Source organism: Equus asinus, chromosome 16, assembly GCF_041296235.1.
Source record: "Equus asinus isolate D_3611 breed Donkey chromosome 16, EquAss-T2T_v2, whole genome shotgun sequence".
Classification (NCBI taxonomy): Eukaryota; Metazoa; Chordata; class Mammalia; order Perissodactyla; family Equidae; genus Equus; species Equus asinus.
The window spans coordinates 3,740,531-3,766,323 of NC_091805.1; the positions used below are offsets into that span (position 1 = coordinate 3,740,531).

At 43.9% G+C, this 25,793-nt stretch overlaps 1 protein-coding gene across 2 annotated transcripts in view; it reads left to right on the plus strand.

Moving 5' to 3' along the window:
- Positions 1 to 25,793, plus strand: part of CACHD1 (cache domain containing 1) — a 197,490-nt gene that overhangs the window by 88,734 nt on the left and 82,963 nt on the right. Inside the window, exons 1-2 of one of the 2 annotated variants that reach the window (XM_070486469.1) lie at positions 7,457 to 9,003; positions 16,433 to 16,581. In XM_070486469.1, the coding sequence (XP_070342570.1) occupies positions 16,574 to 16,581 (8 nt within the window). In that variant the 5' untranslated portion in view covers positions 7,457 to 9,003; positions 16,433 to 16,573. Of the gene's footprint in view, positions 1 to 7,456; positions 9,004 to 16,432; positions 16,582 to 25,793 lie in introns of those variants that run through there. The other variant, XM_014855338.3, reaches the window with a different exon arrangement.

Here is a 25,793-nt window from a genome sequence, read left to right on the forward strand (position 1 = left end):
AAAGTTTGGTTATGTTGTTGAACTGTGCACTGGACCTCAGGGAGAAAAGGGACAATGGTTAGACAAGAGGAGGAGGTGCGGGACCACCGAGCCCTTAGGAATCTTATCTTTGAATTCTGGCTCCCTGTGCTTGGTACTAGGTAGGCATTTAGTAAATATTTGTTGGAAAAAATGTCTGGAGTTACTCTTGCTCCTCAATATTCATATTTCCAGAATCTGGATTTGTTTTGGGGTTGCCCTGCCAAGTGTAAGCTAGTGTGGTGGTAGCCTGAAGGCTCTCCTTTTGTTTACAATTACCTAGTGAAGTATGTTTGAGGCTCAGACTTGTTCAGACCAGAGGAATCCTGGAGGCAGTGTGGATGGATTCCATTCTTTCTGTGCCCCCAACCTTTCCCCCATCTGTCCCCATGGGATTTGTTGAGGCTGAGTCCTGGTTTAGTTTACCCCCTTACCCAAATCTGCACTTGGCTCTGTGTTTATTGTACGGATTCATTAAATGTTTGTTGAATGAATGAACAAAAGGCACTAAATCTGTAGGAGGCAAAGAAAGGTGGAGAGGAATGGAAGCCGCCCAGATGGGAAATTTATCATGAATCAGCCAAGGACCAGAGCAAACAGATGACTGTTCTCTCAAACCAGAGCCCCAGCAAGTTTAGCTGGTTGCGTTTAGGTTTCCTTGATTGGAATTCATTCTCGGTCTGTTTCAGCTCTTACTCTTCTTGGTCTGACCCCAAAAGAGAAGTTAATTTTTATCTTGGAAACCCTCTTCCTGGGCTACCTATCACATCATTGGATGCCTTATTAATAAGGTGGAATGGTGGTCTGTCATTTTGGGAAGATAGTAGAAGAGGGGATGTGATAGTTGTAGTATTTATGTGGTTCTGTATTTGTTTTCTTAGTGTTTCCGTGTATATTTTCTCATTTTATCCTCTAATGATATTGCAAAAAGTGCAGGTATTACTATTCCATTTTTCCATGTAAGAGAACTATATCTCAGTGAGGTTTGGTCAAGTGGCAGAGACAGGATTTTTTTTTTTTTTTTTTTTTTAAAGATTTTATTTTTTCCTTTTTCTCCCCAAAGCCCCCCGGTACATAGTTGTGTATTCTTCGTTGTGGGTTCCTCTAGTTGTGGCATGTGGGACGCTGCCTCAGCGTGGTCTGACGAGCAGTGCCATGTCCGCGCCCAGGATTCGAACCAGAGACAGGATTTTTAATCCTACTTTTGTGCTTTCCTTGTTTATATTGTCTTGGCTGTGGTAATAATTAGCATCATTTATCGAATATTTATTATTAAGTAAGCATTGTTCTTAAATCTATTCTCATATCGCCACGTGGCTTGTTCTCTTACATCCTTTCGGTCTTGGCTCAGCACTACCTCTCAGTGAGGCCCTCCTTGACCACCCATTTATAAGTTTTATTAATTACACCCCTCTTTACTTCTTAACACTTTCTCTACTTTATTTATCTCCTTATAATTTTTCACCTGGGACTTACATATGCATTTATTTTTTTCGTTGTGTATCTTTCCTAATAGAATATAAGCTCTGTGAGGGCAGAGAGTTTGTCTATTTCATTCCTTGGTGTGCCCTCAGCACCGTGAAACAGTGTCTCCCTGTAGCCTCTGGCAGGTACTCAGTAACTATTTGCTGCAAGAAGTAATGATCCCCAGAAGCATCTCTATGAGGTTTACTGTCACAGAAAGTTGTGCACAAAGAGTGTCTTGTGCGAGACCACCGACTGAGGTTGGAGAACCTGATTTTGAGTTCAAGTGAATTTAGACTCAGTGCTCCGCTCTATATTTTCAACATTTCGTTCCCTAAGCCATGAGGAAGGTGTCCTACAAGGTGGTTATGGAATGTAAAGGACCAGGATCTGTCCTTTTTCTCTCCGTTTCCTCCTCAGCAATTCACCTTACTTGTTTGATATAATTCACCTTACTTAATTTGATACAACCTTCATATGAGATTTTATTTTTTTTAAATGGTCTATCACTTTAAAAAAGGAAAGATTGACAAACCATTACACTATATCATGCTGCTTTCCAAAAGAAAATCGTGCACGTTGAATTTGAATTTATTTTTAAAAGAAATGAAAAAATATTGTGATTCGAGGATACTCCTTCAACTTTGAAAGAGGTAAGAAAACATTAAATAAATGGTTTTATAGCAAAGAGAAAATTTGCGGTGTTTGTTACCTCTTCTAACATTAAAAGTTAGGTTCCCTCGGAAGAGGGACTGCGAGTGTAAACTCCTGGGTGCAGGGATCACATCAGGATAATTCACACTGTGGCACGTTATGGATACTGGGGCTGAATGGGTAAGATGGAGCGTGGTCTCTCTGGGGGGTGATTCGGAAACATACCTGGTGAGGGGAAGGCACCTGATGAACTCAGGAAACACTGGGTGAGGACTGACCGACTAGGTACTTGGCCTGGAGGATGAGAAACAAAGAGCTTCTCCCAAGGACGTAAAGTTACAGGAGACATGTTCCTATATTCGGTTTCTCTTGCTAATCTCTCGCAGGTGATGCCCCGAAGGACAGGAATCCCCGCTTTGGGCATTTATCAGAGGCAGAATGGTGGTCTTAAGGACTGTGGATCCTGTCTAGGGTGGCAGTATTTTTGGCGATTATGTTCAAATTATGTATGTTTTTCTAGAATTCTAACAAATGGGGGATGGGTGCAAGAACTAGTATATACCTAGATTGTGTTGCATTTTGGGAAAGATTATTTATTTGATGTGATGGTTTGTGTTCATTTAACAAATATTGCTTCTCCTGAGTTATCTCATTTAGTTTTTACTGTGACCCTCTGATACAAATACAATTCCTCTCCCTGTCTTAGAGTTGAGGAAATTGAGACTCGAAAATGTTAGGTAATTTTCCCAAATCATCCTTGAATTAGATGATAGGACCAGATTTTAATCAACATGGTCTATCTCTAAAACTCACCTTCTTGACCACTGTGCTTTGTTGCCTTTCGTGCTTTTTCTGCTGCCAGTTCTTCTATATGTTTTCAATTTTTAAAAGGAAGGTGGTTTATTCTCTCCTGAAGGTGTTACACGTCAACCAAAGTAAGATAAATAATCTGTCTAAACATTGTAAGTACTATGATGAAAACCCAGCTGCTAAATGAGCAAGAGATGGAGTTTAAACGCTCGGTTGACAGGTCAAAACAGTGAACGGGGTGCCTTCTGTGCTGTTAGCAACAATCCTATTAACTCTAATAAATCTCAAGCTTATAACTTGAGCCTGATGAGGAAGAGCGTTCTCTTACCAAGGGATCATCCTGCAGGAACATAAACAAGATGTAAAAATAAATGAAGTCTTTGATTTATTTAAAGAGAAGAGTCTTTTGGTTTTTTTCACAATTCATCATTATTCCATTATTAACATAACCTTAAGGCAGTTGGTTTTAATTTATGTCATTGTGCAATTTCTGTGGAACTGTGGATTGTTTTGTTTTGTTGGGGTTTTTTGGTAAATAAGTATCCCCTAAATAAGGACTTTTAGCTAATTGAGTGAAAAGCTGCAGCTGTTGGGCTCATGGCAGACTAAGGCATAGCATAGCGAGGGTCCCCTGTCACACACGCAGAGGTTGATCGCTCTTTGCCGTTCTTAGTCTAGAACTGTGGTCGGTGAAGCTTTTGTTAGAGCATCTTCTCTGTAGAGTGTAGCAAACCCTCCCCTACCTCGCAGAGCTCCCAGGCTCTCCTCCGACACGAAGCTTTGACAGTCATCGAGGAGCCTTGGACAACTGCTCAGCCAGCTTCTTGGGGGAAAAGCTAGATGGGTCAGGAGAGAGGAGGCAGCATGACAGACCCTCTCTCACTACTTAAGAAACAGCAATTTCAGATTTGAAGTATCTAACTATCTCGTTCTTATTTTTAGGAAAATATATATGCAGCATTTGTTCTGTATGCTTGTATATATTTGGAAGTTAAAATATGTGTGTGTGCATGCATGAAAGGTTTAATTCCTGTACTAAATATAGACCAGCTGACTTCACGGGTATGTCTTGTACGTTAGCCAACGTGTGTGCCTGGTGTGGAGAGGCTGACATAATCCTGCTTACATACATACCCTCTCCTGTAAACTGTGTTATGCTCTCTCTGGACGCATAAAAATGCACTATATATCTATTGTTTACAGATATGACTTGTACTCTGTGCACATGTTTATAACATGATGTTCGTTGTTACATTTGTATATATACACCTATACCAATGACAGAAAATGAAAATCTCTGTATCTTCCACCACGACCACATACTAGTATTTAAAGCTTGAAAATTCTGGTTACAGGTTTTTTTGTGTTGTTTTGGCAAAAACCCAGAATAGTCCATTTCCTTCTTCCCTTAATACTCACACTTTGTGTTCCCACTCTTTGTAAGGGAAGAAATGGAGGGGCTGGAGTCAGGGGAGAAGAGGGTGTTGCAGGCAGGCAAAGCTGGAGAGAAGAGGCCGCAGCTGGCAGAGGGGCAGGGGCGGCCTGTGGGGCAGGGCAGGCCAAGACCTGTGAGCTACCACCGTGATGTGCGTCTCACCCCGCTCCAGCTGGAACGTCAGCTCTCCCAGAACTCTGCAACCCATGCGTGCAAAGCTCTTCTTTCTGTGAAGCAGACTCTTGAAAAGTATGGGCCTGGGCTTTTCACTCAGACACTCAAAGCTTCATTTAACTGGAAGGGAATAGATTGGAGTCCTCATTCTAAACGCCAGGCAGACTTCCTCGTGAGAAGCAAATATTCCACTAAAAATAGAAACCAGCCCACTTTACCACGTTTCCGACATCTCGAGGTTGGATAGTACTCGGAAATGCTGATGAGAAGCTAGCAACCAAGATTTCTCCAAGTCCCCTCCCGCGCAGCTTCATCCTGCACCCAAAATTGCTGTTCCTGCTAGAGAAATAAAATAACCGCAGATCATCTGCGCTGGCAGAACGTGTCAACAGAAACTCAACTCAGTACATCTAAAACCTGGCGCCAAACTGAAGAGCAGAGGCCAGGTCATCCTTAATGTATTCCTTGGTGCACCAGGAGGTACCTGTGGTACTGATGTGAGGGAATCAATTGCTGCTAATATCAAGAACTCCTGAACTGGCCAAACAGTTTGAAAATCTGGACCCATGAGGTAACACGTGGTGTGATAAAATTGGAAGCTTACCAAGAATTACTGCTTTATTTTAACATTAGAAGACTGTGGGCAGGTAGGAATCATGCTGAAATAGCCGTTCATGGGCTTTCACACCCATGCCTTGTTGTTCCTTAAGCAGCCTTTAAGCCTTTGATATGCTGCAAAGTACATGCTGGTTTCTCTGCAAAGTCATGAAGTGTCGCTGTCACGTCTGCTGACACCGGTGTCTGGTACCACCCTCCACGGGAAGGCGTTAGCAGTGAATCCCATGGAAAGCAACAGTGGATGGAGAGCAGATCCGCCATGGTTCTTCTGCTTGCCGTCCTCCCTGTGATTCGAAGGGGATGAGGGGCCTTCCTAAGTCCAGCTGTGAGTTCGAGGAGGGTATCAGATGCCGCTTGGCAAGGGAACACACAGAATAGTTCAGAGAGGGATCCCATAAAATTGTTGTGGTTGAGGCACATGTCCTTGTCTCTCTGGTTTGGAACCCACATGGGAAACATTACTTTTTGTTGTTGTTTCTAGCAAGTCTTAATAGCAGTGCGTTTCCTGCTAGCATCCAGCGTTTGCACCTCATCTGAGTGATCTGTGTGTGTTGTTGTTTCTCCTAATTACAAAAAAACAGAAAACTTGTGCTTCTGTCTTAGTACTTAGAGCTCTTATGCCTGCATCGTAAAGGCCCTTAGATCTCCGGGGCTGCTTGGCCACTACTCAAGTATCTTGAAAGGAAAGCCAAGAAGTGCCTTTTCTATCCGCTAAGATAAGCGTGTTCCCAGCTGGCTTCCTCGCTTGAAGGTGGGAGAGGAGAGATGAGTGCTCCTGCCTCCTATGTTGTCAGGCCATCCTCTGGACTCAACTTGGTGTCAGATATCCAAGGCCAGTCTTCAACAGCTGAAGAAGTCAAGTGTTTATAAGATGCTTTCTCTTCTACTATTATTTTCCCTTTGTTCTAAGTGGAATTTCTGCTGTGAAAATTTGTCACTCCAGATCTGGAGTACGCTGTGCATGAGGCTCTGCCTTGCACCGACTTATCTCTTTGTCATGGGAGACGAGGAGAGACATTATTCTTACTGTACCCAAGGTCCACGGCCAGGAGGAGAGCTGTGCCTCAGTGAAGTGCTAAGGTGGCACAGTAGCATCCTGCGATGGAAAGGTAAGTCCGGTTAGCACGTTATTGAGAAAGGGGAAATGGAAACATCTAGTTTCTTTTCCTTGTGTCTCAAGATTGTCGTCCCAGGAATTGGTTTTGAGAAGCTCTCTGCCGGGTTGAGGGTGGGGACGTGTTTGCTGGCAGCAGGTTTCGTTCCCTGATCAGTGTCGCCTTTCCACTTCACTACTGGGCTAATTGAGACTTGCTGGCAAGGATTTGAGCGATGTGCTCTTAAACGGCCTGTTGAGAACCCTAAAACGCTCCGGTCAGTTGGCCTCCAACTGGAGGCCAGGTCAGATTTCGTCCTTCATTTACACAGAAAACACTTCCCAGGTCCCTGTGGTGTGCCAGGCCCTGGCAGAGGTTGCAGGTTTGCTTGAGATGAGATATTCTTTCACTGGGTGTGGGGAAAATAGTCTGGGCTACAGTGAATTGCATGTTCCCAGAGCCCTGCTGACTGGTCCCCAGTTCCTCCAGCGCCCCCGATACTTGGAATGCATGTCAATTGCTCTTGCTGTTTATAAGTTATGCATGGATGTTTGTACTCTAAGAGCTTTACATGGTGAGAGTAAGGGACTGAGTCTTTCCTTTTCCACGACTGAGTGTGTCCTTCAGGGGCCACCAGAGAACTCCTAAGTTCACAAACTCAGAGTATTTTCCCCCTTTCCTCCTTGACTAATAACTTACACAAACTTATCTCCAAAGTCGTGAATTAAATGTTCTAGATGATTCCGTACGCCGTGGGCCCTGCCTCTCCTCTCCTCCCTCGTTCTCAGCCTCTTGATTCTTTCTAAGGTCAAGACTAGGTTGAACTTCTTTCTTGTGAAGGAGCAGGCTGTAAACTTTCCAGCCCTGAGCACTTGCTTATTTTGGTTTTAAGGGACCTCAGCTCAGGGGCTCCGATTACAGAGTAAAGTGAGGAGAAGTGGGCTGGAGCCTGCCCTCCCGTTGTTTCTTTTGTTATGATCTGTTGTCAGGGGTGGAGGCAGGTGAAAACCAGGGCAAGAGCCCGTTGAGCCCTGGAGTTGATAGCCCGGCCTTCCAGAGGCTGGGGTGTGCGTTTCCATGACTCCCCGGGAATACCTGATACAGACGGCTGCCCAAACCAGACCCGTCCCGACCTTTCAAGCCAGCCCGCGATTTGCTCCCAGAGAAGCTGCCGCTCCCGGCGTCTCCCGGCTCGGCCTCCTCCGGTTCTCTGGCACGTCGGCACTTGCCTCCTGCTGTTTCCATCGCGCTCCTCCCCAGCTCAGCCACAGGGGCCCCACCTCTCACAGGATCCGGGTATGTGGCCCCGGAGCCCAGACAGCCTCGCACATAAATCTTCCTGGTCCACCTGCAGTTCGTCTGTCAGCAGCTGCCCCGCTTCTCTGCTGGACGGGGCATTCCCACACATCGGTCAGACAACCTGAAGCCTCCGCGGGCCGCAGGAAATGCCGACGGGCCCCATTCCATCTCCAGGTCTTCATCTGCCTGCCATGCCCAGGCTCTGGTCTCCTGAGTGGGTTCGTGAAACCTAAACTGGTGGTGGATGAGCAGCCACGTCGCAACTATGGCCAACTGCCGACAGGGTCCCTTTTCTGAACTGGTGTTCTTTTTTCTAGCAAGACTGACTCCAGAGCAGCTGACATCACCCAGGAGGCGCGTCAAGATAGGGAACTAGAAAGGCCCAGAGGTGCGGATTGCCTTGAACTAGATATGAGCAATATTTGTAGGTTATCTGTCCTTTCCTAAGGAAGCCGATTTTTCCGGTGTGGCAGAGAATGGTATATTGGATGAGGGCGAGCGAACCCTTTTAAGTCCCTCCTAGATCCCGGGCAGTGTTAAATGAAAATGTGGAGTGTAGTGTGGTTTAAGAGCATGGATTTGACCTAACCTCTTTATTAGCTTGAGTGACCTTGGGCAAGTTGATCTATTGGAACCACCCAGAAAAACAACCTACAGCGATTGCCGAGAGTTGCTGTGAGGACTGAGCACTGTCATAGTGCCTGGTGCACAGTGGGAAGTCCACAAACTCTAGTTACTGTGACGTTGTTGATTTCTTGGGGAAAATGGAGTCCCTGACTGAGGAAAGGTCAGTCACATGAGGCAGGACAGGAGTGGCACAGACGGTGAGTCCCGGCAGTTTAGGAAGAGCCGGGTCTCAGAAGGCTTCGGGAGAGGCAAAAAAATTGGACGGGGACTGGAAGAATGAGTAGGATGTAGGTCATTTCATCTGGGAGGGTTCCCATTTTCCTGCAATTTGGGGAGCTTGTAGCAGAATGAGAATGGAGCTGGGGATCGGAGAAAGGGTCTCTCTGCTGTCTACACTCACTCGGCGTCGGCTTGGGCACACACCTGAGCCTTGAGTTCCTGGTTGTAAAAAGGGGACAGGGAACACGTGCTCTGCCTAGCTCCCAGGGTTGTGGAAGGTACACGAGACAGTCATGAAAAATGCTTTGAAAATGGTAAAATGCATCACAAGACTAAAGTCACTATTAGATGCTTAACGTTAGAAAGAGAATCCTAGAAGAATGCCAAGCCACTTGAGACTGCGGTCATGCAGGCTGCACGACCCAGGGCTTGGGAAGAGGCATGGACAGCCCTAGGAACGGCATTGCTCAGTGCTAACACATCGGTCCTGACTCCTCTCCAATTGCCGAGAACGTGTTCCTGGGGTCTCCCTTCAGAGTACTCGAGTGAGCACGTCAGGTCCTCCAGACAGTAACAACGACGGCCATAACAGTAAGTAGCAATAACGACAATGGTCAAACAACAGCCACAACCATTTATTTGGCGCCTACAATATGTTGGACACTGCTGAATACTTTACAAACTTTATTCCTCTTAGTTCTCAAACAACATCACAAAGCAGCTATTACTATTCCCAGTTTAGAGGTTTTTAAGTTGAGGCTTAGAGAAATAATTGCCTGGTTCCCTAGTAAGTGACAGAGTTGGATTTAACTCACATTTATTTGACTCCAAAGCTCAAGCCCTTTGTGCCATTTTGCTGTTAATCTAAGAAAGAAATGGGTTTTTCCCCCCCAGACCCTGTGCCAGGTTTCCTATGGAGGATTAAGTGTACGGATGAGTTAGATGAATAAAATGGTTAATGTTCAGAGTCCCTCTCTCTTTACCTATAGCTCCATTATTGGAAAACACCCCACATTATTTCCTCTCACCACCGTTGCACTTTCTAGTCCAGAGACGGGGGTACCACAATGAGACTGATCCCTCGTACTTATCCTGGGCTTTGTATGTTCATTGTTTCATTTGAACGTCACAATAAGCCCATGAAGGGGTATTATCTGTTTTACTCATGAGGAAGCCAAGGCTAAGGGAAGTCGAAGAACTTGCCCAAATTCCCAGCTAGTAATTGGGAGAGCTGTCTGGAATATTACAATTATCACTAACAAAATAATCGCAAGGGTAGAGCATTTCTTACATCCTCTGTACAGAGGGCAACATGAAACAATGAGAATGTTTTCCGCTTGAACGTTGGAATTCAGTGGTGTGATGTTCAGAGAGGTTAAATACCTGTGCTTGCATATACTTACAATTATTTCTATGTCACATACATTTAAATAATAAAGTCCCGAAACTTGCTGGAAAATGAAAGGTTTATTCCTGAATAATAAGGCTGGAATCGAAGGAATAGGGGTCAGCTATTAAATACTTATCACGGCACAAAGGTTTTTGAATGTCAAATGTTAAACTCTTCCACATTCCATAGGAATTTTGCTCTGCATCTTCAGCCCCCCAGGGTCCCTTTCCTGTCTGTGCCTGTCAGTTCATTGTTCTGTGTTTTCAATAAAGCTTTCCCTACCGGGCGGCACTCCCCCCCGGCCCTGCCTTTTAGAAAGGAGACATAAATAAAGCGTGTAGCCGGCCTCCTCCGCATTTTTGTTTTCTGTCACCTTTCCCTTACCGTGTGCCCACCCCACCCCCAGTCTTCAGAAGTATAAAGCGAAGGTAAAAAGAGCTTTAAAAAGAAGAGCTCGGGGGAAGAATGCAAATGAAGAAATGTCTATGGGAAAATTAAGGGAGGGGGAATTCTGCAAGAAAGAAATTCATTGATGTTGTATGAAACGTTGTCACTGGAGATGATGACAAATTAGAATCCGTTCCCATGGGGACCGGCGCACTACCTACTGATCCTTTGACCCATGGCTGGATGTTGGCCCCCCGAAGAAGTGACCCAAAAGATGACAAGATGGTTTTAGTCCTGTTGTCTCATCAGCATTCAGGAACCCCTTAGGGGATGAAGGGAAGAGGATAAAGAAGGATAAAAGATGAAAGCTGAGCTGTGGAAAGAAAAATGTTTTTAATTACACTGAAGAGGATTGTGGGTCCACCTGTAGCTTTTTGTTGAGAGTGTCCTTTGTTTTCTCCTGTCTGCAGGGACCATAGCAGGATGCAGACCCAGAATCGCTCTGGCCTCTCGGAAGGTGCCACACTGCTAGCCGGTCTTCTTCAGTTTAATGGGCACATTCAGGATTTAATCTCTCTGTGGGCTGTCTTTACTCCAGTAGATTCTGCTATGCTTGCCGGGCAACCTGGATTTGGCTGGCATGCTACAAGAGATTGCTTTTAGGGAGAGAAAAAAAATACCGCCTCGTGGAGCAGGAGTTGAGGTTTCCATAGTGAGCTTCCATCACATGCCTCGTCAGAGGGCACAGGGAGGTCATCTTGGCAGTGGGTCAGAGGAGGCCAGAGCACCCCCTGGAGTCGAGAGACCCTTCAGCTCTATATGCCTCAGTTTCTTCACTTTTAAAATGGGAGTGACGGTTGCATCTTACTACCCTATGATGACAGATAACTTAATTCAGAAGAAAATAATAAATTCTGAAATTTCTTTGCCAAAGGAAAGGACGGGTACATACACTCTGTTCTCTTTGCAGGTTACGAACAAACTAACACACACCTGGAATAATTAGAACAATTTAAGTTAGTTTGATGTAATCTATACCACAGTAGTCAGGTCATACTAGGTAGGCATTGTTTTTGGAGAATACATTATTTCACATTTGGCCCTTTGCCTTTTTTATGTTGGTGGTAGAATTCAGCAATTCTAAAGTTCCTCAAAGTCTTGATTTTCATGGGAACTATAAAGAATTCTAAATGAAATATTAATTTTTAAAAATGTCGTTATAAAGTTATGAGACTATTATGGCTTATGATCTTCTGCCAAGAATTTCACAGCATTTGTTCAAATGGATTTGAACCGAAATGACGGGGGCAGGGGACGCGGGGGTGGGGGGTGGGGTGGAATTGGTCTCTGAATTCAAGAGAGAAGATGATCAACAGCCTAGGCTCTGAAGTCAGAACGCTCCCGGCTTTGGATCCCACCTCTGCTCCTTACCAGCTTTGTGACCTTGAGGAAGTTGTTTAACCTTCACCGTCTGCTTCTGGTGGGAAAATGGAGATGTGTACCTTATAGGGTTCTTGGAAGGGTTAAACTGATGTTTGCTTGTGAGGTGCTTAGAACAGTGCCCCACACATAGGCAGCACTAAACCAAAGTTGGCAATTATTATTATTATAGTTTTACAGAAGGCAGGATGGGTGCTACAACCTGGACTGAGGGGTTTCTGGCTGAGAGCTGTGAATCCAAGTGGAGGGAGCTTGTGTTTGTTAATCGTGTGGCTGGGCTCTGCGTACGAGTTACTGCCTCCACTGATGAAGAATGCAGCTTGGGGTCCCCCCTAACCAGAGGCCAAAGGCAGACATTCCTGCCACCCCCAAACCCACTACTTCTGACAGGGCCCCTCACCCATCAGTCAGCCAGTCCCCCCCACCAGCACCCCCCAACCACCCCAAGGAACACTTGGTCCCGTGGCCAGCCCAGTAGTGAGGAGCTCTGTGCCTTGGCCGATTACATTAACAGGAGCTCCATTCCCCAGATTGTGCGATTTGTCATTTTTCTTTTTTGCTGAGGAAGATCCTCCCTGAGCTAACATCTGTGCCAGTCTTCCTCTATTTTATAGAGCAGGGCTGACGAGTGGTATAGGTGTGAACCCGGGCTGCCAAAATGGAGTGCGCCGAACTTAACCACTAGGCCACAGGACCGGCCCCTTTTTCGAAATTTTATTTCAAGCCCCCATTGCAGCTTTGTTGGGGGCACCGCAGCTGAGCAGGTGGATACGTAGCTTTATGGACAGTTCCAAGTGTGAATGAGTGATGACGAGGTTCTTCACCTACTTCGTGGCTTTGAGCCACAAAATGACCTCATTGCTGTAAAATGGCAATACCTACATTGTATGGTCCTTGTGCCTGGTGAATGTAAGTACCACCCTACGTGGCTTTTATCATCTTCTGAAGAGCCCTGGAGTCTCTCTGCAGCAGGTTTAGCCTGCAGGCTGGAGTCTGGATAATTCTGATGATGTAGGCTCCATGCCTGCATCTGAGCAGCCTTGTTTAGCTTCGCTCCAATACGTTGATCTCAGGATGGAATCCAGCCTGTCCTGGGCGTTCCAGTTACTTGTTACTGCACAACAAGCCACCCCAAACTTAGTGGCATAAATAACTATCTCTTTGTGCTTAGGGTCCTGTGGGTCAAGAATGCCGGCCGGGCCCAGCAGGGACGGCTTATCTCTGCTCCATGATGTCTGGGGCTTCACTGGGGGAGACTGTAGGCTGGAATGATCTGGAGGCTTCTTGACTCATATCCGGGGCCTGGGCTGGGATGACTTGAAGACTTGCTCCACTGGAGCTGCCAACCAAGTGCTTGATTGTGGCCTCTCCACGTGTCTTGGACGTCTTACAGCCTGGTAGCTGAGAACGTTCCAAGGAGAGACAGGCGGAAGCTGCACGGCCCTTTGTGACCTAGCCTTAGGAGTGACATGGTGTCACTTTCTCTGTATCCTGCAGGGTAGAAGCCATCGTAAGCCTACCCAGGGTCAAACAGTGGGAGCAGAGGGAATATAGACCCCACTTCTCACTGGAGATGAGTGTTAAAGAATTGCAGCAAATTTTTATAAAACTACTAGGATTATGGCTGTATCTTGGGCCATATTAGGGCTTCTGGCTTCTACCCATCGAGAAGCAGGCCACGCGGTCTCTATTGCAACTACTTAACTCTGCCATCATGTGATGACAGCAGCCATGAACGATATGTAAACTAGTGACTGTGTCTCAATAAAACTTAAGAACACTGGGATTTGAGTAAAAGACGCTTAAAAATATGAGTCGTTCTCAGCTCACACAAAATCAGGCAGTGAGCCAGGTTAGAGTATCATACCTAACGAGGACTCGTGTTTTCTAAGTTAGAATTCTCCAAATGTGTGGAAGCAGAGCTTTGGGATTTCCCAGGCATTTGTGTGTGTGAGAGAGAAGGGCAGAAGCGACTGCAGATGCTGTTTTCATTTTAGAAGTGAATTTGTGAAGATATTATTTGGCATTTCAGTCATTTCAGGTGCGCCTCATCTTTATCCTGCGACAGCACATTTCTTCCAAGGGCAATGCAGGACTAGACTGCTGATACTTGTAGGTGGGCAATTAATGATATTTATTTTATTTCCGAACCTAAAGAGGAAAGACAGAACTTGGTCTTGATGGAGTTTCTAGAAATACATATTGATGTATATTTTTTAAATAAGCATTACATGTTTTTGAAGAGTTTGTTGATCCTGAGACCAAAAGACAAGGTTGAGGACTCTCAGGGGTGAATTCTTTTTTGACCTGTATTAATTCATTAAATGTTTTTTGTCTGCGTACAATGCCAGGCAGCGTGCTGAAGACCCAGAGATGAACAAAAACATACATAGTCCCTGCCTGTACAGAGCATGCAGTCGAGTGGGGCAACCCGACCTTAAACAGGTAGTGGCATTAAAGCATAATGTGTGTTATGACGGGGGGAGCAGGGCACCGTAAGAATCCACGTTAGGTTTTCAAACTGGATGTGTCACTCTCCCATCCTCAACTGCCCACTGATGTGAGAGTCCGGGGAAAAAGGATTGTTTTATGAGTGCAAACTGCGGTTTAAGAAGCACTTCAGCCCATCTACTGACAATTCGGGAATAGTCCTGTCTCTGTATTTGGCCTACGTTTTAGACAACTATAGGCATGTATGATGGCCTGTTCACATTACTTTGGAAAAGGAAAAACAACAACATAGAAATTTGTAAATATTGAAATTTGTTAGGTTTTTATCCTCCTTAAGGTACCATTTTGGATGGGTAGAAAACTAAGCTAGAAGAACAGTTTGGGATCTATTGGCTGATTTACAGATCGGGATTATTATCTTTGATTTTTCTCTACGTTAGGTTTTCCCAGACGGAACACTGCAGTCATGAGCTGTTTTGGTAAATGATGGACTACATATGCAAGTGTGATCCCATAAGATTAGTACCGTATAGCCTAAGTGTGTAGTAGGCTGTAGCATCTAGGTTTGTGTAACTACACTCTATGATGTTCGCACAATGATGAAATCACCTAACGTCGCACTTCTCAGAATGTGTCCCTGTTATCAACGACGCAAGACTATATTGACATTTTGGGCCGTATAATTCTTGGTTATGGGGAGCTGTCCTGTGGGTTGTAGGATATTTAGGAGCATCCTGGCTTCCACCTGCCAGATGCCCATCGCTCTCTCCATCAAGTTGTAGCAACCAAAATTGTCTCCAAACTGCCAAATGTCCTCTGCGGGGCAAAATCACCAGTGGTCTAAATAAACAGGGGAGATTAAACTGTGTGTATATTTTATTTCAATGACCTCAATGAGAAAAATGTACGTTTCTTTAAATAGTAAGAACTCTAGTTCAGGAAGCACAATTGCAGGTGAACTGCTTGAATTTTGAGACACACAATTTCTCCTTTGAAAATGCTGAGAGGGACCTGGCGTAGTGGTTAAGTTTACGCGCTCTGCTTCTGCAGCCTGGGGTTCATGGGTTCAGATCCTGGGCGTGGACTGACATACTGCTCGTCAAGACATGCTGTGGTGGCATACCATGTACAAAATAGAGGAGGATTGGCACAGATGTTAGTTCAGTGACAATCTTCCTCACCAAAAAAAAAACACTAAGGTGAATTTGGACAACCCATTATCAAATGAAACATTCTCATACTCTTCTGTTATGTCCAGGAATTTTTCTGAACTGTATAGTCTGTGCAATATTTAGTAAGACTGAGAACCTCAGTTATTTAATTGAAACTCTGAAAGCTGCAGAATATCATTAGAGCAAAATTAAATTTTCAAGTTGTCTCGAAAGTAACAAATGAAGATATTCTGATTTGGCTGCATGTTCTCAGGCCGTAAGCTGTTGGATTGTGTGGGACGCGTGGCCCAAAGGAGATGATTAGTTCTCCTCTCGTGTGCTGGTAACGAATAGGTCTGCAAAACCAATTAGCGGTAATTCTATCAGTCCTTTCATTTGGGTAACATTTTGTTTAAGGGGAAGAAAAACAACACTGTTTTCCTTGGAGATCTGTAATTAAGCTGTGATATTTGATGGGAACAATGGAGGGAAAACAGTATGCTTATCAATTTGCTTTTGTTATTCCCACATGAAAGTAAATTATGATGAAGTGTTCTGTTCACAGCAGTTAAGGAAGACATTTGTCCATCTTAAAGGGGTAACAGACCAAACACAAGTATATGTCTAACTATGCGCTTTATTTTATATGGATGTCTGCATTGCAGAACCCCAGGAAACTGCCATTTACGTGGAAGACTGAATGGTGCCCCCTGGAGTTGTGGAGCAGGAGACACTGAATGTCATTTCCCCTCTATATATCTTTCCCCTGAAAACCTGTGTGACTCCAGGACCATGAATAGTGGGGTTTTCCCCCCAGTCACTGTTGCTGCTCTGTAACATGCCGACAATGCTATCAGTAGACTTCGTTTTCCTTTATCCAGCAAGTCATTTTATGGATCAGTATTGTTCTATCTGAAGTTGAACACATGAGAAGTTCTCAATGCATCATCATCTATTAAAAGACAGAAGATGCTATTTTTTTTTTTTTTTTTTTGTCATCTGAGCATTCTTCTGTGACTTCTGGGTATTTTACAATTTTGATCTCAATTTACACAGTGGAATGAGTCTTGGGGGTGCGTTACTGTTTTACTTGAAGTTTAATACATGCAGTTTGTGACACAAATTAATTAGCTTATTAGAAAAAGTACAATGGGTTATTGTCTTGGGCTTTCGATTTATTTTGCTCACTGTCGTCCCACAGCTAGCCAAAAAAATCAGAGAGAAGTTCAACCGGTACTTGGATGTGGTCAACCGGAACAAGCAAGTTGTAGAAGCGTCGTATACGGCTCACCTGACCTCTCCCCTCACTGCAATTCAGGACTGCTGCACCATCCCACCTTCCATGATGGAGTAAGACTTTATGATTTCGTTATTGTTCTTTAAACCAGAAATTGAATTGCTTTCCATTCATACTCAAAATACCTGTGTTTACAAAGTGTATAGCATTCCTATCTTAAATAAGCCCTTTATCATTACGTAGACAAGTAATTTTTAAAGAAGTCTGACTCAATATTCTATATCCAAAAGATTCCTGAACCCTCCCTGCTCACCTTTTTGTCATTGCTACAGTTCAGGTTCAGAAGCATCAAATAGCGTTGGAGTACAGAGTTGACCAAGTCCAGAAAATTGCAAAGGTGTGTGAGCTAATAAGTCATGAAAAAGATAGTCTCGCTGGTTCTGGTACTTTGCTTAATTTACAGAAGTGCTTCTTGTCTTCGATAAGAGTAGCAGAAATTCCCACTTCTTACTTTTGTGTGGATAGCTATTTTTAAAACTACCAAGGGAAACGTGTCTTCAGATGTTATTGAAACAGAATTAGTATCTATTTAATTGAGGATATCTTATTTACTGGCTTATGATGTTTACAGTTGGAGGGGTGTGGGGTCGTCCGATGTTGGAAACTGTCGTGGGAAGAACGCTTATCTAGAGGTACAGAGAACTTAAATTAAGTTTGATTTGGCCTCTTATTAGCCGTGTGACCTTAATCACGTTAGTTCATATTTTTATGCACCGTTTTTAATCAGTAGATAATCTCTATTACACCAATTTTCTAAGACTATTTAAAATGAGTAAAAGATGTTAACATACTTTAAAAATTATGGGTGTAAAGGTAACCATAACCAGTATGTATTACTCCTTTTGCACAGTAAGTGCCCTTGAAGCTATGCAAGGAAGGGACACAACAGTTTTTTGGTGGTTAAATGATGCTTCGCTTCCACAAGCAAGTTTTTACTTACTGTAGTTTCTTGGTGAGCTCTGTAGGTAGCAGGGCATCCCTCAGTCATTTTATTTCCCCATCTGTGTGATGTTAAGATGAGCCTTCTCTCTGGCTTACTCTCTCTGCGACCTAAAGAAGCTCGTGCTGGTCGTTTACTAAACTAAATGGAAAGTGCACACAATTTGGAATGAGACTGTCTGGATAGGAATCCTACCTCCACCACTTAACACTCGATAGGCTGGGATATTTGGTGTCTTTGAGCCACCCTGTCTTCATCTCCAGAGGGGGAACAATGACAAATACTTCATAGGGTGCTGTGAGCATTCAGGGAAGTCAAATGTGAAATTACCTTGTAAGCTGTGATATTCTGAACAAATAATTAGCCATAATATTTATATACTTCCATATCATAGTGAACAGTTCATTTTTTATTAGGTTTCGTCAAAGCGGGTGTCCTGTAGTTGGCATCAGTAACATTTTAGTAAACTTAGCTCTTGTCTAAAAATAAATTGTGGCAGCCGGCGCTGTGGCTGAGTGGTTAAAGTTCTGCGTGCTCCGCTTCAGTGGCCCGGGTTCACGGGTTCGAATCCCAGGTGCAGACCTACCCCACTCAGCAGCCATGCTGTGGAGGCGTCCCACATGGAAAAAGTGGAGGAAGACTGCCACAGATGTTAGCTCAGGGCGAATCTTCCTCACCAAGAAATAAACTAATTAAATAAAAATAAATTGAGGGTCTAGTTGGGTTTTGAACCAAAGGAAAAATCATTTTTAGGACAGAGAGAAGAGATAGTATAATAAGGGAGAAGTCCTTGGGGCTAGAATTATGCTTGAAACAGTTGTTCTCAACCAGGGGTGATCCCTCTAGCCGCCACCCCGGGACACTTGGCACTGTCTGGGAACATTTTCAGTTGTCACACTTGCAAGGTGGGGACAGTTGCCACTGGCACATAGTGAGTAGAGGCTGGCGATGCTGGTACGTGTCCACAGGACAGCCCCTCGGAACCAAGACTTGTCTGGCTCCAAGGGTCAGTAGTACAGAGGTTGAAAAACCCTGGCTTAGAAGATCTGAGCTCTTCATAAATTCCTAAGTGAAACTAATGCTCTAGATGAAACCAAAAGCTTTCGTTAACTGGCATTTACTAATAAATTTATCCCCCCTGTCTCCTTACCATTACTTGTCCACCTGGTGAATTTCTATTAATGTTACAAGAGGTAACTCAACGATTTGCCTCTCTCCATAGCTTCCTAAACTTTTTTTTTTTTTCATCTCCTTGTTTCCTTTTGCCCCTGGAAGAGTTCATTGCTCTCTCCTTTTTGTTCCCATAGTAAGTTTCATGCACCCCTGTTAGAGAGGACTCCACGTAGCCACGTTGTTACTGCTGGGTCTGTCTCCCTTGCTGTTCTAGGCAGGGATTACGCCTCATCCATTTTTACCCCAGCACCTGGCAATTGTGTTTAATTATCATTTGTTGTCATCTTAATTGATTTAATATGGGGATGTCTATTCTCAAGAAATTTAAAAATTATTGGGTGGAGGGCAAATATTGAGCATAACTAATAGGGCAGAGTGGGCCACAGCAGAGAGGTGCCGTGGTTCCTTGAAGCAGAGAAACATGCCGAGTGGATGGCATCACAAAAGAGTCTATGAACTTTAGAAGTCTGCATCTTATTTCATCTGGTCGTTTGGAGGAATATGACAAAATAATCAGACATGTTTCTGAGGATGAACATGTAAAGAAACTCATTGTGGTATCATTTAGAATAGAAAATATTGTAACTACCATAAATTTCTAACAGTGGGGTATTAGTTAAGGACATTGCATCATATCCATAAAGGTGAGATGATAGGATGTAGCCGTGCCGTAGAAGAGTATTTGCTGATCTTGTGAAAACGGCTGGACAGACATGCACACGCACACACATTAAAGTGGGGGAGGACTTACACCAAATGTTGCATAAAGGCTGGTTTCCATTTTGAATATACTGAGATAAGGGTTGAGGGCTGAGATGCAGGCCATCTAGATTTTTGGCAAAACCCAGTGGTCTACCTTTTGGTGAATATAATAAAACATAAAATGTAGTTTCCGCCCTCCAGGAATTTCTCCTTTAGTTCAGTTTAACATCAGGAGACGATCGGAATCCTAGAAGGATGCATGCTGAGGAAGCAGGTCAGTGTGAGAGGCCTGTCCTCCTTCAGAGGGTGCATTTCTTCATCGAATGTTGAGGGGAGACTACGGACTTGCAATGCAGTCTTCCGTCCTCGCTCGGAGCAGCTGATAGACCCGAGAACTGCCGTTTAGGGTGAATCTTGTAAAACCAGGGCAGTTCTGACTATAAAGCTGAGTAATCACTACAGAGGAGCAAAAGACCGGATTCCTTCTGGTGGCTAATTACAGAGATACCTGATTACAGCTGTTGGCAGCGGGAGGTGGCAAGTGACACCTGCCTCTCTTAGACTGAGTGCTCTTGGCATTGAATTGAGCTCGCTTTCCAGGGATATGTGTGTAAGAATTTTTGGAGTGAACTCTGAGCTGATGCTTTTGCAACCATTGACTGCACATGAGCCCTTGCTAAAATTACGAGACACTCTCATAATTTTATGTGAAGATTCAAAGCTGGAAAGAGTAATAGTAAGTTATTGGGGTGAAGCAGGGTACGAATCCTCAGCTGCCTTTGCTCTACCCTAAGAACGCTTTTATCTGCCTTTCCCCACTGTTGTGGTATCCTACTGAGCACATTTTCAGGTCACTCTCTTCTCTCTTCCAGTCCCTCTGAAAATGTCTACATTCTGAGTCTCAGGGAGTTTGTGTTGGAGTGACGTGCAGCAAGGAAGAACTCCCAGTCTTGGGAAGCAGTTTAATGACGTGACTAAAACAATTTTTTTTTCATGGTAGGCAGATTTGAATTTGAATCATACCTGTTTCCCTCGTAAGTTGACCTTGGGAAGTCACTTAATTCTGAGCCTCAGTTTCCTCATCAGTGAGTTGAAAATAATGATAGTACCTACCTCACGGGGTCATGTAGGGAGATGTTTTTAGGTCGTAAACTCTTTTATTCGATAATTATGGATTTCAATATTATCCTCCACGTCAAGGGACACTGTTTTTTCTCTTAAGGCAATAACATAAAGTAACCTAAATTAAAAAGTTAATTAATTTAGGGGCCAGCCCAGTGGCACAGCAGTTAAGTTCACACATTTCTGCTTTGGTGGCCCGGAGTTCACCAGTTCAGATCCTGGGTGTGGACCTACGCACCACTTTGTCAAGCCATGCTGTGGCAGGCGTCCCACATATAAGATAGAGGAAAATGGGCATGGATGTTAGCTCAGGGCCAGTCTTCCTCAGCAAAAAGAGGAGGATTGGTGGCAGATGTTAGCTCAGGGCTAATCTTCCTCAAAAGAAGAAAAAAAAGTGAATTAATTTAAATAAAAATATTAAGTGAATGTGACCAGTGTTTTGAAGGTGACAGATACGGTAATGACTGAAGTTTATGAATAATGGACTCAAGATTGTTGCTAAAGTCCTTCCAAACTGTAAGATTTTGCAGTTCTGTAAAGCAGATTCTTCATGCCCATGGACTATGTCTGGCCATGGGCATGTATTAATACTGTCATCGTTATAAACATAAGCCATTGGAGCTGAGATAAGGGATGACGAATCCTAGATCTGGATTTTGTCCATTCTTAAATATCTGGGCCCTGTAAACATTTTTTAAACCTCAGCATTGGCCCGATGGCACTCTACCTATTTGTGCCTGCGGATGATTGACCTTGCTGCTTCTCCAATGGTGTTAAAGATGAAATAGTCCTCGAACAATATTTTTATAACAAATTTTAACCAGTGGCTAATTTTCACTTTTTGTTTTAGGCCTAGAATTTCGTTTCTACTGATTTATATAATCCATATTTGATTTTTCTCGCTAAGGCTCTATAATGAATACTTTAAAAAACTAAAATAAAAGCCCAGTTCTCAAAAGAGGGGCATTAAAGTGTTCAATTACAGAAGATTCTGCAGAACACACCCTGAAGGTTACACTATGATGACAACAGAGGGAACCTGCAAAGCAGCAGGAAATAGAGTTTTCAGATGATTTTGATACTTTCCTTCTCAGACCAGTCAGTTCCTAAAATTCTTACTTAGGAGGCCTAGGAGTTAATTATTTTGCACAGCTTCCTGCATAGTGATTAGGCCCTCTGTCAATGTTTGTTGAAGGAATGATCTGAAGAATTAACATTCTCTAATATGGAAAAAAAATAGGCTTAATCTGAGACAGACTCATTTTCACTGGTGTCACTTAAAAATATGTAATTTTGAGAACAAGTCCATTTACTCGTGTAATTTAACACCTCCGTTGTGTCACGTTGGGTTAGGTGATGAGAGTACTGGAGATCCTGGGCCCTCCCACAAGGTGTGCACAGACACACAGGCGTGTAATTACACTCGTGGACAATGTCTGGCCTACAGATGGGTTTATCTGGGACCCACAATATGTTTTAAAGGTTTTAAAATTTGTAAGTTTTTAAATCTGTTGCCAACATTTAAACTTTGAGAGATTACACATTTTAGAAATCTAAGTTTCTGTCTTCTCTTAAAATCAGAGGATCTGGCAATAATGGGTCCACATTCCCCCTGTGCCGTGGAGTGACTCTCCTTTGAAGACCGGGCGTGCGTTCTCCCCTTCACCAAGTCCCCACTCGTCCCTATTGTAGGACAGCAACCGAGCCCCATCTTCATCACCTGCTTGGCCAACATTAACCAGCGTGTGAGTTTGCAACTCCTGGTCTAAAAAGACTAGGTAAAGTGAACAAATTTGACTCAAGAAAATGTCTCGCCCATGTGCATTCGCTGCTATGCCAACTTAAACGTCCATTCTCATTCTGTCGAGTTTGAAGGAATATAGCTCCTTTTTGCGTAACGCTAAGAATATGTACCCCCAAAATCGGGGTTGCCACAGAGATGGGGTTCCGCCTGGCGTATTGGAAGCTGCTGTTTAGTCAGCCGGCTCTGCTAACCCTTGGCTTTTACAGAAACCAGTCGATAATTTGACCTTCCACATCTCTTAATCCCATTCTCTCTTCCCTTCTCCAGTTTCTTAGAGAGCTGATCCTGCCTGATGGCACTCTTATTTTTTATTTCCATTGTCTTCATTTAAGGAGAAGGTAAACTAGGGAGGAAAAACTGGAAGATGAGCTTAGATTTTCCTTCTTTTCTGTGTCTCCACGTGGGGCTCCGTGCTGTTATCCACGTGGGGCTCCATGCTGTTATCCATGTGGGGCTCCGTGCTGTTATCCTCACTCAGTTAGTGCTTGTAATTGCTTAACCATGGTGGGAATTGGCATTAAGGCATCTGAGCCGAGTTCGAGAAGAGCGAAGTGATCCCCTGTCGGTGCTAGAGTGAGTAAGCAACTTATTTCCGGGGCTTTCTGAAGCCAGCCACCTGGAGCTCAGAGACTTCCGCTCTGTGGAGAGCTCTCTCATACCCGTCAGGGAGACTTGAAAGCTTCCCTCATTCCACAAAATGAAGATACTCTTGGAACCCTTGGCAAATTGGATTCCTGCCACTTTACGAGGAGCTCTTTGAGTTGGGGCCTCCATTGAGGTTGATACAGTCACTGGGGAAGGCAGATACGACTCACCTCACTTTCTGAGAACTCCGATTTAATGCATCCCTAGCTGGCCCCCAGTAGAACAATATGACTTCAGGAGTCAGGTCTGATAGCTCGACCTCTGGGGGGGTACTGTGCCTCAGACAAAGCAACTGGCGTGGGTTCCGAATCAAGGACACAGGCTCCTGATGACAGTTCTCACGAGTCCCCACTGTGACGACCTCTCTATTAGTCAGGGTGCTCCAGAGAAACAGAACCAACAGGATTTGTGTAACGAGATTTATTTTAAGGAATTAACTCCCTTGATTGTGGAGATGGAGGTCCAAAATCTGCAAACTGGAGACTCCAAAAGAGGGGTGGTTTGAGTCTGCCGGCAGAATGCCTTCTCGCTCAGGGGAGGTCAGGTTTTGTTCTTTTAGGGCCTTCAACTAATTGGATAAGGCCTACCCACAAGTCTACTGTTTTAAATGTTGGTCTCATCCCAAAACTCCTTTCACAGAAACATTCAGAATAGAGTCTGACTAAGTATCTGGGTCCTATGGCCCCAACCAAACTGACACACAGAATTAACTGTGACTCTCTTAGAGAAAGGATAGAAAATTGGACTGCAAAACTTACCACTGAAGTTACATTTTTATTAGCCCTCAGATTTAGACTGGGGAATGCCACACTCTCACTTCGCAGACTTTATGCTGTGTTCCACTAGACTGCTTCTCCCTCTCTCTCTCTCTCTTTTTTTTTTTTTTTTTTTTTTTTGCTGAGAAAGATTGGCCCTGAGCTAACATCTGTGCCAGTCTTCCTCTATTTTATATGTGGGCGGCCGCTATGGCGTGGCTGGCAGTGGTGTAGGTCTGCATCTGGGGTACAAACCCAGGAGGCTGCTGAAGCAGAGCATGCTGAATTTAACCCCTGTGCCGTGGGCCGGCCCCTCAACTGCTTCTCTTTAAAAAAGTTAACGTTCACATTAATGAGCTACCTGGAGAGGAGTATAGGCATTTAAGTCTTTTTCTATGTAACTTGGTTGTATATTTTGCGTCATGATTTAGGTGTTGTTGCAGATTTCTAGATGTGCCTTTCAAATTCTTTAAGTATTATTGACATCATAGGAGCCAGAAACCAGAGAGTTGTTTTTAATTTTGATGATTAACATGCTGACCCCTGATCATCAGATTCCTGTATTAGGCTCTTTAGGATTCGGTAGGGACTTAACAACCTCAGGTCAGGGTTTTTTGAGCAGAACTCAAACGTGAGCTTTCTTTCATTTTTAAGAGGAAGCAAGCTTCTTTTTAAAAATGCATTTAACAAAAATTTTTAAGTCAACTCAGTCTCTCCCACGGTGGAAAGGAATACGGTAAGCAGTAAAGACAGTTTTCTTTTCAGTCGAGTTCTGCTGTGATGCAGGGTGTATCCCAGTCGTGTAGCACTGAGACCAGATGAGCCCCTGCTCTGCCTCTCTGCTGTGTGGTCTTGGAAAGTTCACTTAACCTCTTTCGTCCTCAGATTCCTCCACTGTAAAATGAGCACTTTGAACTAGACTCCAGAGACCCCACTCTCAAGACTCATTAATTTCCTTCAACCTTCTTAGAAGGTTTGTTTTTTCACTGGAGCTGTTTGCCATTATAGGCATCTTTTCCTACTGCTGCTACTTGTAAATTCTCGATTTCAACAGAGAATTTGTTTTCATCTTTTTGAGAATTACCTAAGGGAAAAAAAAAAAAAGATATTGTGCAGCAAGGCCTCTAGAGGGTAAATCATTCACTTATTCATTCTTTCATTCATTTAAAAAACATTTGTCGAATGGCTTATGGGAGAAGCATTTCAGCTGAGTATTGAAGTAGGAAAAGGATTTGAAAATGTGGGGATATGGAGGAAGTCCTTTCTGGGAGAGAAAGGTGAATATGAAGAAAATTCCATCGCTGGAAATGGCCGGGAGCCCTGAGGAGTACGTTGGAAGCCTGAGCAAGTGATGGAGGAGGCAACTGAGAACTCACTGGATCGTGTCAGATCACAGAGACCCTCAAATGCTCCCCTGCAGAATTTAGACTTTGTTCAAGAGACCGTAGGCTCTGTAAGTGAAGTAAAGGACAATGTCTTTCTCTTCTGTATCTTTACTGTCTGATACATAGTAGACACTCCATAAATATTGGTTGCGTGAATGAGAGAATTAATTTAAGATTTTTGGAAAAGGGAGTGAAATGATGAGACATGAACCTTAAGGGATTTTACTTGTCTACCATGTAACAACTAGAAGACCTAGTCGGGTTTATATGTAGACAGAGAACAAGAGGGAGCCTGAACTTGGCTGTTGGCCCCCACTCTCTTGGGTGTTGGAAGAGGGGAGGAATCAGAGGTGACTGAGGCTGATGCCAGGTTCTGAGGCACATTTGGACACGAGAGTGTGCCCTCTGGTCTCCTCAGTTACACCAGAGTCCAGGGAGCCTGTCAGGTTTAACTTGGTGTTCCATACCTTGCTTGAACAGGTCCTCCATAATATTTGCTGAAGGAGTTAGTGTGTGGTGGCAAAAGTGATGTGGTCTTCAGTTTTTGAGCCCTGGTAGTGATGATGTTCTCAGAATTATGGAGCTATTCTACCTCTCGGCAGAAATTCAAGTTTTTCATCTGAGTATTATTCCATTGTTGTAAGTCCTGAGAGGAAACTGGAGTTGATATTCACTTAGTTATCAGTTAGATTTAATCATTAATAATAATAATGCCTATGAATAATCATTATAATAATAT